Source organism: Oncorhynchus masou, chromosome 9, assembly GCF_036934945.1.
Source record: "Oncorhynchus masou masou isolate Uvic2021 chromosome 9, UVic_Omas_1.1, whole genome shotgun sequence".
In the NCBI taxonomy this organism is placed as follows: Eukaryota; Metazoa; Chordata; class Actinopteri; order Salmoniformes; family Salmonidae; genus Oncorhynchus; species Oncorhynchus masou.
In genome coordinates this window covers 44260919-44274596 of record NC_088220.1, presented here as the reverse complement: position 1 = coordinate 44274596, position 13678 = coordinate 44260919, and the positions used below count along the sequence as shown (strand labels likewise).

Genomic DNA, 13678 nt, shown 5'->3' with positions numbered 1-13678 from the left:
TTCCAATTCAACATTTTGATACCAGAAGACCTATATGTTGCTTTGGAGGCCTTTGCGCCCCGCCTGGAAATCAAACTAGGGGAAACACTGCCATGCACATACAGTACAGTACTTACAGTGATGTAAGCAGCAGCCGAATGCTCTGCTCTTTCTTGAAACAGAGGCCCTGTTTGTATGGTTGAATGCCAGAGCAAAATGTCAATGGACCTCCTGAATGGAACATACTGAGTCGAAACTGACTCACTAACATAGAGATCCATTCTGTAAAGTAGCAGGACCTTAAGTAAGAGGATGTTGAAGGGATGTTTCCACTAGTAATCCCACAAGTTTATATGGAATAGGACATCTGACATGTATTAAATCCCCTCGCCTGTTATTTGACAAAGGGAAAAGGTTACGAAGACAGGCTAAGCAATGCCTTTCATCGACACACTACAGGAAAACATCATTGTCTATGTGTTCTACTCCTACCTCATTTTACTACTAACAAAATATTTACCTTCTACAGTTGAAGTCGGACGTTTACATACACTTATGTTGGAGTCATTAAAACTCATTTTTCAACCACTCCACAAATGTCTTGTTAACAAACTATAGTTTTGGCAAGTCGGTTAGGCATCTACTTTGTCCATGACACAAGTAATTTGTTGTTGTTTACAGGCAGATTATTTCACTTATAATTCACTGTATCACAATTCCAGTGGGTCAGAAGTTTACATACACAAAGTTGACTGTGCCTCGGAAAATGACAGCTCGGAAAATTCTAGAAAATTATGTCATGACTTTAGAAGCTTCTGATAGGCTAATTGACATCATTTGAGTCAATTGGAGGTGTACCTGTGGATGTATTTCAAGGCCTACCTTCAAATTCAGTGCCTCTTTGATGGGAAAATCAAAAGAAATCAGCCAAGTCCTCAGAAAAAATATGTAGACCTCCACAAGTCTGGTTCAACCTTGGGAGCAATTTCCAAACGCTTGAAGGTACTACGTTCATCTGTACAAACAATAGTACGCAAGTATTAACACTATGAGACCACGCAGCTGTCATACCGCTCAGGAAGGAGACGCGTTCGGTCTCTTAGAGATGAATGTACTTTGGTGCGAAAAATGCAAATCAATCAACTGCAAAGCTGCAAAAGTATCTATATCCACAGTAAAACGAGTCCTCTATCGGAATAACCTGAAAGGCCGCTCAGCAAGGAAGTTGCCACTGCTCCAAAACTGCCATAAAAAAGCCAGACTACGGTTTGCAACTGCACATGGGGACAAAGATTGTACTTTTTGAAGAAATGTCCTCTGGTCTGATGAAACAAAAATAGAACTGTTTGGCCATAATGACCATGGTTATGTTTGGAGGGAAAAGGGGGAGGCTTGCAAGCCAAAGAACACCATCCCAGGCGCAAAGCACGGGGGTGGCATTATCATGTTGTTGCAAGAGGGTCTGGTGCACTTCAAAAAATAGATGGCATCATAAGGTAGGAAAAGTATGTGGATATATTGAAGCAACATCTCAAGACATCAGTCAGGAAGTTGAAGCTTGGTCGCAAATGGGTCTTCCAAATGGACAATGACACCAAGCATACTTCCAAAGTTGTGGCAAGGACAACAAAGTCAAGGTTTTAGAGTGGCCATCACAAAGCCCTGATCTCAATCCTATAGAAAATCCTTGCGAGCAAGGAGGCCTACAAACCTGACTCAGTTACACCAGTTCTGTCAGGAGGAATGGGGCAAATTTCACCCAACGTATTGTGGGAAGCTTGTGGAAGGCTACCCGAAACGTTTGACCTAAGTTAAACAGTTTCAAGGCAATGCTACCAAATAATAATTGAGTGTATGTAAACTTCTGACCCACTGGGAATGTGATAAAATAAATAAAAGTTGAAATTAATCCTACTCTCTACTATTATTCTGACATTTCACATTCTTAAAATATAGTGGTGATCGTAACCGACGTAAGACATGTAATTTTTAGTAGGATTAAATGTCAGGAAATGTGAAAAACTGAGTTTAAATGTATTGGGCTAAGGTGTATGTTAACTTGCGACTTCAACTGTGTGTATGTACAGTTGAAGTCGGAAGTTTACATACACCTTAGCCAAATACATGTAAATTCCCAAGCTATTTAAAGGCACAGTCAACTTAGTGTATGTAAACCTCTGACCTCTGTAAACTGACCTCTGTAAACCTCTGACACACTGTAATTGTGATACAGTGAATTATAAGTGAAATAATCTGTCTGTAAACAATTCTTGGAAAAATGACTTGTGTCATGGACAAAGTAGATGTCCTAACCGACTTGCCAAAACTATAGTTTGTTAACAAGAAATTTGTAGAGTGATTGAAGAGCGAGTTTTAATGTATTTGGCTAAGGTGTATGTAAACTTCCGACTTCAACTGTATATGGAAATGTGATACAATGTTTAGCCATTTACAACACGAAAACCATAAATGTTGTTGAATGGCAATAAAGTTCAAGTTAAAACAGCCGACCATACTGAAAGTGTTATTGAATGGAGAGGCTTGTCGTTGAGAGAGAGAGATAGAAAGCGAGAGAGAGAGCGGGATAGAATGAGAGAGAGAGAGGAAGTGAAGACAGAGAGAGGGAGAGAAGGTGAATGAATGAAAGAGAGAGAGAGAGAGAGAGAGAGAGAGAGAGAGGGAAAGAGAGAGAGGGAAAGAGAGGGATGGAGGGAGAGGGATGGAGGGAGAGGGAAAGAGAGGAAGGGAAAGAGAGGGAGGGAGGGAGAGAGAAAGAGAGGAAGGGAAAGAGAGGGAAAGAGAGGAAGGGAAAGAGTGCCTTGTTGACCCTTGCCTTTACTGCCACTCCCTGGAGGCCCCTCACAGGACAGGATTATCTGCTGAGGTCATTCAGCCTGGTGAGTGTGACAAATCAGAATGTCTCTCTCTCTCTCACACACACACACACACACACACACACAAACACACACACACACACACACACACACACACACACACACACACACACACACACACACACACACACACACACACACACACACACACACACACACACACGTACTCATGCACTTACACACACACATAAAAATACAAGAAATTAAATTCACAACGATATGGACAGCCATGCAGATAAACACATCCATGCAATATCTCTCTTTCTCTCGCGCTCTCTTAAGTACAAACATTCCTCAGACATGCACACACACTTCTCAACCAGCTCATCCAGTGCTGTCCCAGTGGAGGTTAGTTGACAACCAAACCAAATGTAAATCAAAACTAGATGTTGAACTGACGTCTGTGCCCAGTGGGTGTCCTCCTGTCCCCTGGCAGAATCCATCCACTGCCAGTTGCCTGGTACTAGCCCAGTTACACACAACGCAGAAACTCCTGTTGAGTTAGTAATCACTACTAACAGTCCCAGTTCATGACTCGTTGAGCTTTTGATGTGTGCTGATAAAAGGCAGTGATGGTACAGCAGTGGGGGTATCTGGGTCAAAATGAAGAAACACAGTTGGCATGCTCTAAATTTGCAGTGGTGCAAATATGTGACCGTGCGGAATTTGTACATTACATTTTACTTATAAAACACTGCATATTTATACACTGCATTCTTGACATAGCTCACTCTACTATATCTACTTCTGTACATATCATTCTTAGTATATCTGGTGTAAATTCATCCGGTGTGTATAGGTATACAACAGATTGAATTTGAATTGCTGCTACTCCGATGTTGTTCCAGCATTTCAAGATTATTATATATTTTTGTATTATTTGTGTACTTGACATTTTACTGTATTTACTGCATTGTTAGGAGCTAGTATGTCACGTTCTGACCTTAGTTCCTTTGTTTTGTCTTTGTTTTAGTATGGTCAGGGCGTGAGTTGGGGTGGGCAGTCTATGTTTGTGTTTCTATGTTGGTTTTTGAGTTTGGCCTGGTATGGTTCTCAATCAGAGGCAGGTGTCGTTAGTTGTCTCTGATTGAGAATCATACTTAGGTAGCCTTTTTTTGGGGGGGGGGTTATTTTCTGTTTTGTGGTTCGTTTGTTCGGTCTTCTTAGTTGTTATTTTGTTTAGTGTTCAGTTTTGATTATATTAAAAATCATGAACACTTATCACGCTGCACCTTGGTCCTCACCTTATTCCACCGACGACGGTCGTTACATAGTAACATAAGCATTCCATTTCACCAGCTATAACATCTGATAAATTGTGTACTCGACCAATAAACTAAATTTGACTTGAAATTGGAAGATGAGTATCGTTTTTCATAAACTCAGCAAAAAAAGGAACGTCCTCTCAGTGCCAACTGTGTTTATTTTCAGCAAACTTAACATGTGTAAATATTTATATGAACATAGCAAGATTCAACAACTGAGACATAAACTGAACAAGTTCCACAGACATGTGACTAACATAAATGCAATGATATGTCCCTGAACAAAGGGGGGTGGGGCAAAATCAAAAGTAACAGTCAGTATATGCTGTGGCCACCAGCTGCATTAAGTACTGCAGTGCACCTCCTCCTCATGGACTGCGTCAGATTAGCCAGTTCTTGCTGTGAGATGTTACCCCACTCTTCCACCAAGACACCTGCAAGGTCCCGGACATTTTTTGGGGGGAATGGCCTTAGCCCTCACCCTCCAATCCAACAGGTCCCAGACTTGCTCAATGGGATTGAGATCCAGGCTCTTCACTGGCCATGGCAGAACACTGACATTCCTGTCTTGCAGGAAATCACGCACAGAACGAGCAGTATGGCTGGTGGCATTGTCATGCTGGAGGGTCATGTCAGGATCAGCCTGAAGGAAGGGTACCACATGAGGGAGGAGGATGTCTTCCCTGTAACACACAGCGTTGAGATTGCCTGCAATTACAACAAGCTCAGTCTGATGATGCTGTGACACACCTCCCCAGACCATGACGGACCCTCTACCTCCAAATCGATCCCGCCTCGGTGTTACACTTCGACGCTAAACGCGAATCCGACCATCACTCTTGGTGAGACAAAACCGCAACTCTTCAGAGAAGAGCACTTTTTACCAGTCCTGTCTGGTCCAGCGATGGTGGGTTTGTGCCCATAGGCGGCGTTGTTGCCGGTGATGTCTGGTGAGGACCTGCCTTACAACAGGCCTACAAGCCCTCAGTCCAACCTCTCTCAGCCTATTGAGGACAGTCTGAACACTGATGGAGGGATTGTGCGTTCCTGGTGTAACTCGGGCAGTTGTTGCCATCCTGTACCTGTCTCGCAGGTGTGATGTTCGGATGTACCAATCCTGTGCAGGTGTTGTTACACGTAGTCTGCCACTGCGAGGAAGATCAGCTGTCCGTCCTGTCTCCCTGTAGCTCTATCTTAGGCGTCTCACAGTACGGACATTGCAATTTAGTGCCCTGAACACATCTGCAGTCCTCATGCCTCCTTGCAGCATGCCTAAGGCACGTTCACACAGACACGCAGGGACCATAGGCATCTTTCTTTTGGTGTTTTTCATAGTTAGTAGAAAAGCCTCTTTTGTGTCCTAAGTTTTCAGAACTGTGACCTTAATTGCCTACCGTCTGTACGCTGTTAGTGTCTTAACGACCATTCCACAGGTGCATGTTCATGAACTGTTTATGGTCCATTGAACAAGCATTGGGAACAGAGTTTAAAGCCTTTACAATGAAGATCTGTGAAGTTATTTGGATTTTTACTAAAAAAAGAAAGACAGGGTCCTGAAAAGGGACCCTGAGTTAAGTTGGAAACCACACTTCTAGTATGGTTTTGTGTCAATATCCAATGACAATGTCTGCACCAGGATCAACTTAGGGTGTTGCTTACAACATTTGTAACACCTCCAATACAGCTTAACATTCTCAATGAACCAGCAGTGCAGTTTACCTCAATCTGCAATTGATCCCAGCCCTTAAAGTACCTTATCATAGGCTTATCACTAGTCTCTAACCCAGGGATTTTGATGATATTTGACCAGCGGATGCCCTCTTCCCAGGTCATGAGCACATATTGATTCACCTCCTAAATGAACTGCAGGTGGTCTAGTTCCTTTCCTTCCTCCACTCCCTTCCCACTTAGCCCTCCTTATTCCACACACACACACACACACACACACACACACACACACACACACACACACACACACACACACACACACACACACACACACACACACACACACACACACACACACACACACGGACACACACACACACGGACACACACACACGGACACACCTAGCCCCAGACCTGCAGATATGAAGCACATTAAGTCCCTTGGGGTCAGCACTTATTGGACTTGACACTAGGCGATGTTGACATGGATAATTGTCAACATCTGGGAGGGACTAGCGGAGGGACGAATGAAAGCCTCTCGGTCTGTCATAACATGTCGGGTGAAATCAACATCATTTGTCACGCCGGGGTCGTCCCCAGTTAAGGTACATGATCTGGTAAATGACAGTGTCACGTTCTCCAGAGGGACAGGTGAAAGGGTGAAACATTTAGCCTGTCAGTATTTACAAAGGGATTTCAATATCATCATGTTGTATGCAGTGGCGGATGTCCTTGATGCGTGACATATGTTGGTTGTTGGATGTGAAAATGTATGTTTTTGTACCTACCACGGAGCAATGAGATTGTGGGACTGCGTAAATAGTCTGCAATCTGTTGTTTTGATAAAAAAAAATATATGTTCTCTGCAACAATGAAAACGATATGATAATATTAGAGGTGTTTCAATTATTGATCAACTTTCTTCTCACTCTCTCTCTCTCTCTCTCTCTCTCTCATTCAGGAGAGTGACAGTCTGTGGTGGGATGCGTTTGCCACGGAGTTCTTTGAGGAGGACGCCACCCTGACCCTCTCCTTCTGCCTGGAGGATGGACCAAAGAGATACAGTAAGACTACACTACCCACAATTCACCGGGTTTACCAAGCTGTCCTCTGTTTTCGTAGCTCACCTGAGGGGTACCCTACGAAAGCAAGCTAGATCTACTCCGAGTATTCTAAAGCTAACCAGCTTCAGTTAGCGTCACATTCCAGCTCAGGCTTCATTCATACTATGACAGCGGTTGTTAAATATGCATCGTCATGCCCTTTATTTGAGGAAGAAGGCCGATTAAATATACATGCATGTACTGTATATATATATTTTTTTTAAACGGTTGTGTTAAAACATGGTGAAATTTTAAAATAACTATCACATTATTTCGTAATGACAGAATGCACAGTAAAACTTTTGTATGACAAATTAAATTATTGTTGTTATGATGAAATGATTTTATCGATAGAGGTAGGAGAAAAGGTGTGCAGCCATTCATAGGCACACCAAAGACGGCATTAACGATAAGTCATGTAATAAAGACGCCATTTCTAAAAGCCTATTTCACACCATGGCCTGCTGAAAATGAAAGATAACTTTTCTTCTGTTTTGATTTCGGCACTAATGAAAATGGGGCACTGACCAGCCCATGGATTGACTAGCCACGTGCGACAGAGTTAGCGGCAGGCAGACGAGCAAAATCCACCTTCGTAGTACGGATGAAGCCTGAGCTGGAATGTGAAGCTAACTGAAGCTGGTCAGTGGATCTAGCTGGCTTTGTAGAACATCCTTCAGGTTAGTTCTGAAGGATTGGCTGCCATAGAAATGTACCAGTCTAAAAGGCGAGCCACATTTGTTTGACTGGTTATCCCGAGTTGAACTCAGAGTCCACCAAAATTACCTCTCTAACTCTTCAAACCTGATTCTTGAGATACCCCTCTGATGTAATGCCCTTTTCTGGCGTGACCTTACACTTTAGACCTACCCTTAACTTCAAATTATCCCGGCCACAAGAAATGAAATAAGAATTGATCTTAACTGTTCAATTGTTTCAATTGTTGTCTGTGTAACAATCCAAATGAATGTTTTCCACAGAAGGAAAACGTAGGGCTTAGAAAGTACGCCCCTCCAAACTTGCATTAGAAGCTGTCGCCCACAGAGGAAATGTACTGTATCTTGACAACCAATACAATATCCTTTAAACAAGTCATTCAGAATGTTCTCACTTGGAGTTGAGAAAGCTAGGATTTTAAACTATAAACAGTTTCAAGTTACAAACATTTCTGATCAGAGATTTGGGAAGGGGGAGCTGATCCTAGATCTGTACCTAGGGAAAACGTCACCCCAGGGAGTGACCGGGGCAGAGCACACAGCCTATATACATCTCAATGAACCATGGAACGTTGTGGGTTACAAAGTGTAAATATGTTTAGTTTAATTCAAGACAAACCTTGTTTTTTTGACAAGCAATAAAATACATTACACAAACACAGGTGGACACTGTCACGCCCTGGTCTTAGTATTTTGTGTTTTCTTTCTATCTATTTGGTCAGGCCAGGGTGTGGCATGGGTTTTTGTATGTGGTGTGTTTTGTATTGGGGTTTTTTCCACATGTATTGGGATGGTAGCTTAGTGGGGTGTTCTAGGTGTATCTATGGCTGTCTGAAGTGGTTCTCAATCAGAGGCAGGTGTTTATCGTTGTCTCTTATTGGGAACCATATTTAGGCAGCCATATTCTTTGGGTATTTCGTGGGTTATTGTCTTATTTGTTCCCTTTCCTGTCGTGTACTAGTTTGCACCAGTATTAGGCTGTTTCGGTTTTTGTTACGTTTATTGTTTTGTAGTGTTTGTGTTTAGTGTGTTTTTTCATTAAACATGAATCTCAATAGCCACTCCGCATTTTGGTCCGACTCTCCTTCGCATATAGACAACCGTAACAGAATCACCCACCACAACAGGATCAAGCGGCGTGACAACAGGCAGCGGCAGCAGGAGATACGAAATAAGGATTTCTGGACTTGGGAGGAAATCCTAAACGGAGAAGGACCCTGGGCACAGCATGGAGAATATCGCCGCCCCAAGGAAGAACTGGAGGCGAAGAAAGCGGAGAGGCGCTGGTATGAGGAGGCAGCACGGCGACGCGGATGGAAGCCCGAGAGCCAGCCCCAAAGATTTCTTGGGTGGGGGCTCACAGGGAGTATGGCGACGCTAGGTAGGAGACCTACGCCAACTTCCTGTGCTTACCGGGGGGCTAGAGAGACCGGGCAGGCACCGTGTTATGCTGTGGTGCGCACGGTGTCCCCAGTGCGGGTGCATAGCCCGGTGCGGTACATTCCAGCTCCGCGTATCGGCCTGGCGAGTGTGAGCGTCGAGCCAAATGCCATGAAGCCGGCTCTACGCATCTGGTCCCCAATGCGTCTCCTTGGGCCGGCTTACATGGCACCAGCCTTGCGCACGGTGTCCCCGGTTCGCCTGCATAGCCCAGTGCGGGCTATTCCACCTCGCCGCACTGGCAGAGCGACCGGGAGTATTCAACCAGGTAAGGTTGTGCAGGCTTGGTGCTCAAGAGCTCCAGTGCGCCTGCACGGTCCGGTCTACCCTCTACCACCTCCACGCACCAGCCCTCCGGTGGCAGCTCCCCGCACCAGGCTTCCTGTGCGTGTCCTCGGCCCAGTACCACCAGTGTCAGCACCACGCATCAGGCCTACAGTGCGCCTCGCCTCTCCAGCGCTGCCAGAGCCTTCCTCCTCTCCTGCACTGCCGGAGTCTCCCGCCTGTTTAGCGCTGCCAGAGCCTTCCTCCTCGACAGCGCTGCCGGTGTCTCCCGCCTGGCCAGAGCTGCCAGTCTGCACGGAGCAGCCAGAGCTGCTAGTCTGCATGGAGCAGCCAGAGCTGCCAGTCTGCAAGGAGCTGCCAGTCTTCAAAGAGCTGCCAGTCTGCAAGGAGCTGCCAGAGCTGCCAGTCTGCATGGAGCAGCCAGAGCTGCCAGTCTGCAAGAAGCCGCCAGAGTTGCCAGTCTGCAAGAAGCCGCCAGAGCTGCCAGTCTGCATGGAACAGCCAGAGCCGTCAGTCAGCATGGAGCAGCCAGAGCCTGCCAATCAGCATGGAGCAGCCAGAGCCGCCAGTCAGCATGGACTAGCCAGAGCCGCCAGTCAGCAAGGAGCAGACAGAGCCGTCAGTCTGCCAGACTCTTCCAGATCCACCAGTCAGCCAGACTCTGCCAGAACCGCCAGCCAGCCAGGATCTGCCAGAGCCAACTACCTGCCTGAGCTTCCTCTCAGTGCTGAGCTTCCTCTCAGTGCTGAGCTTCCTCTCAGTGCCGAGCTACCCCTCAGTCCCGAGCTGCCCCTCAGTCCCGAGCTGCCCCTCAGTCCCGAGCTGCCCCTCAGTCCCGAGCTGCACCTCAGTCCCGAGCTGCACCTCAGTCCCGAGCTGCCCCTCAGTCCAGTGGGGTCCTGGCCAAGGTCGGCGGCGAGGGTCGCCTATCTAAGGACGAGAGGAAGATGCACTAAGACTTTGTTAGAGTGGGGTCCACGTCCCGCCACTGTGGACAGACGCCCACCCGGACCCACCCGGACAGAATTTAAAATACAACACAAACTTACATTCCAAATCGACCAGATGAATTCAACCGTTTCTAAAAAAGGACTTAAAAAGGTTCAGGTGTAACCCCTTCAGAAATGTGTTTGAGCAACAACATGCTTTTTGACAACATCGCTAGAGTATTGTCAGTATTGGTACTCTACATAGAAAGACAGTTTATGACACACAAATTCATAGAGATGTTGCATTTACAGTAGATCACGCCATATCATATCACGTAGGTAGTTGCGAGTGGGGTTTGCAGTATTGCCATTTATGCTCATCTACATAGCCTGCCTTTTGACAGCACCAGCTCATTGAATATCAGACAGGCATAGATATTGGTATGTATGTTTACTCTCGGTTTGAAATGCGTCGCCATGTACAAATGCACGTGTGTAATTCAACCTAGAGATTGTGTGTGTATGTGCGTGGGTGCATGCACGCGTGTACACGTGTGTGCACAGACTTTTTCTTTTCAAATAGAAAATCAGAAAATCCCCTCAGTGTAGAGACGGTAACCTGGTTCCCTCGGGAACGGACAGCTAAATGCCATGACGATGATGACTCACCGCCAGATCAGAGTCATTCTAATTTGAGGTTTTCAGACTGACACACAGACATACAGTGGCTTCAGAAAGTATTCATACCCCTAGACTTATTACACATTTTGTTTTGTTACAGCCTGAATTCAAAATACATTTAATTCATTTTTTTGTCAACGATCAACACCCAATACCTTATAATGACAGTGAAAACGTTATTTTAGAAGTCGTTGCAAATTTTTATTGAAAATGAAGTTCAGAAATATCTCACTTACATAAGTATTCACACAACTGAGTCAATACTTTGTGAAAGCACCTTTGGCAGCGATTACAGCTGTGAGTCTTTCTGGGTAAGTCTCTAACAGCTTTCCACAGCTGGATTGTGCAACAGTTGTCCATTATTCTTTTCAAAATCTTTCAAGCTCTGTCAGGACCTGAAAATGATTGTCTAGAAATGATTGACAACCAATTTTTGTTGATTATTTCTAGACAACAATTCTCAGGTCTTGCCATAGTTTTTCAAGTAGATTTAACTCAAAACTGTAACTGTCTTCTTGTTAAGCAACTCCAGTGTATATTTGGCCTTTGTTTTAGATTATTGTCTTGCTGAAAGGTAAATTCATCTCCCAGTGTTTGCTAGAAAGCAGACTGAAGCAGGTTTTCCTGTAGGATTTTGCTTGTGCTCGGCTCCATTCCGTTTATTTTTTATCCTGAAAACTCCCTAGTCTTAAACAATTACAAGCATACACATAACATGATGCAGCCCACCACTATGCTTGAAAATATGGAGAGCATTACTTTTGCCCCAAACATAACACTTTGTATTCAGGATAAAAAGTGAATTGCTTTGCCACATTTTATGCAGTAATACTTTAATGCCTTGTTACAAACAGGATCCATGTGTTTGAATATTTTAATTCTGTACAGGCTTCCTTCTTTTCACTCTGTCATTTAGGATATTATTGTGGAGTAACTACAATGTTGTTGATCCATCCTCAGTTTTCTCCTATCACAGCCATTAAACTCTGTAACTGTTTTAAAGTCATCATTGGCTTCATTCTGAAATCCCTGAACAGTTTCCTTAATCTCTGGCAACTGAGTTAGGAAGGATGCTTGTATCTTTGTAGTGACTGGGTGTATTGATAAACCATCCAAAGTGTAATTAATAACTTCACCATGCTCAAAGGGATATTCAGTGTCTGCTTTTTATTAGATTTTTTTACCCATCTACCAATGTCCTTCTTTGCGAGGCACTGGAAAACCTCTCTGGTGTTTGTGGTTGAATCTGCGTTTGAAATCCACTGCTCGACTGAGGGACCATACAGATAATTGTATGCGTGGGGCACAGAGATACTGTAAGGTAGTCATTTAAAAACCATGTTAAAAACTATTATTGCACACAGAGTGAGTCCATGCAACTTATTATGTGACTTGTTAAGCACATTTTTACTCCTGAACTTATTTTGGCTTGACATAACAAAGATCTTGAATACTTATTGACTCTAGCCATTTCATGTTTTGTTTTGAAATTAATTTGTTAAAATTATGAAAAGGATCATTTCTCTTATGGTGTATTATCTGTAGCCCAGTGACAAAACAATCTAAATGTAATCCATTTTAAAGTCAGGCTGTAACACAACAAAATGTGGAAAAAGGCCTTCCTTTCTGAAGGCACTGTACACACACACACACACACACACACATGCCGTTTTTCAAGGAATTGTTGCCCCAAAAGGGCCCCACTTTAAGTTATGTGCTGCTTATAAAGGCTTCATAAAGCCTTCAGAAACACTACATAAATGTGTCACAAATTATAATGTCATGCTTTTTAAAGGGTTCATAAATGTGGCATAACTGTGTGATATGTCCAACAATGTCAAATGTGACATAACCCACTAGGTCAAATATGAGAAAAAAAAGGGTTGCACAAGCACCTCTTAATAAAGGCTTTATAAATCATATTAAATTGAGGCTTCACAAAGCATTTATATCCTTGTCATGCATCTTGGTAGAGCATTGCAATCCCAGGAAAGGCACGATTCCCTGGACCAACCTTACTTAAAAGTGTATGCATGCATGGCTCTAAGATGCATGTATGCATAAAAGTGTCTGCTAAATTGTATACACTGAGTGCACAAAACATTAGGAACACCTTCCTAATATTGTGTTGCACCACCTTTTGCCCTCAGAACAGTGTCAATTAAGCATTTCGCTACACTCGCATTAACATCTGCTAACCATGTGTATGTGACAAATAACATTTGATTTGATTTGATTTGTCGGGTGTGGACTCTACAAGGTGTCAAAAGCGTTCCACAGGGATGCTGGCCCATGTTGACTCCAATTGTTCCCATAGTTGTGTCAAGTTGGCTGGATGTCCTTTGGGTGGTGGACAATTCTTGATACACACGGGAAACTGTTGAGCGTGGAAAAACCCAGCAGCCTTGCAGTTCTTGACACACTCAAACTGGTGCGCCTGGCACCTACTACCATACCCCGTTCAAAGGCACTTCAATCTTTTGTCTTGCCCATTCACCCTCTGAATGGCCCACATACAAGATCCATTTCTCAATTGTCTCAAGGCTAAAAAAAATCCTCCTTTAACTTGTCAACCTCCTCTTCAACTACACTGATTCAAATGGACTAAATAAGGGATCATAGCTTTCACCTGGATTCACCTGGATTCACCTGGTCAGTCTGTCATGGAAAGAGTGTTCCTAATGTTTCCACACTCTGTGTGTGTTATATTATATGACT

The 13678-nt window shown here is 44.0% G+C and overlaps 1 protein-coding gene across 6 annotated transcripts in view; it reads left to right on the top strand.

The window, feature by feature from the left end:
* The window catches only part of ldb2a (LIM domain binding 2a), a 93591-nt gene that overhangs the window by 13041 nt on the left and 66872 nt on the right, over positions 1 to 13678 (top strand). For all 6 annotated transcript variants that reach the window (XM_064974098.1, XM_064974097.1, XM_064974096.1 and 3 more), the window contains exon 2: positions 6768 to 6870. In XM_064974098.1, coding sequence (XP_064830170.1) covers positions 6768 to 6870 — 103 coding nt within the window. The remainder of the gene's footprint in view (positions 1 to 6767; positions 6871 to 13678) is intronic.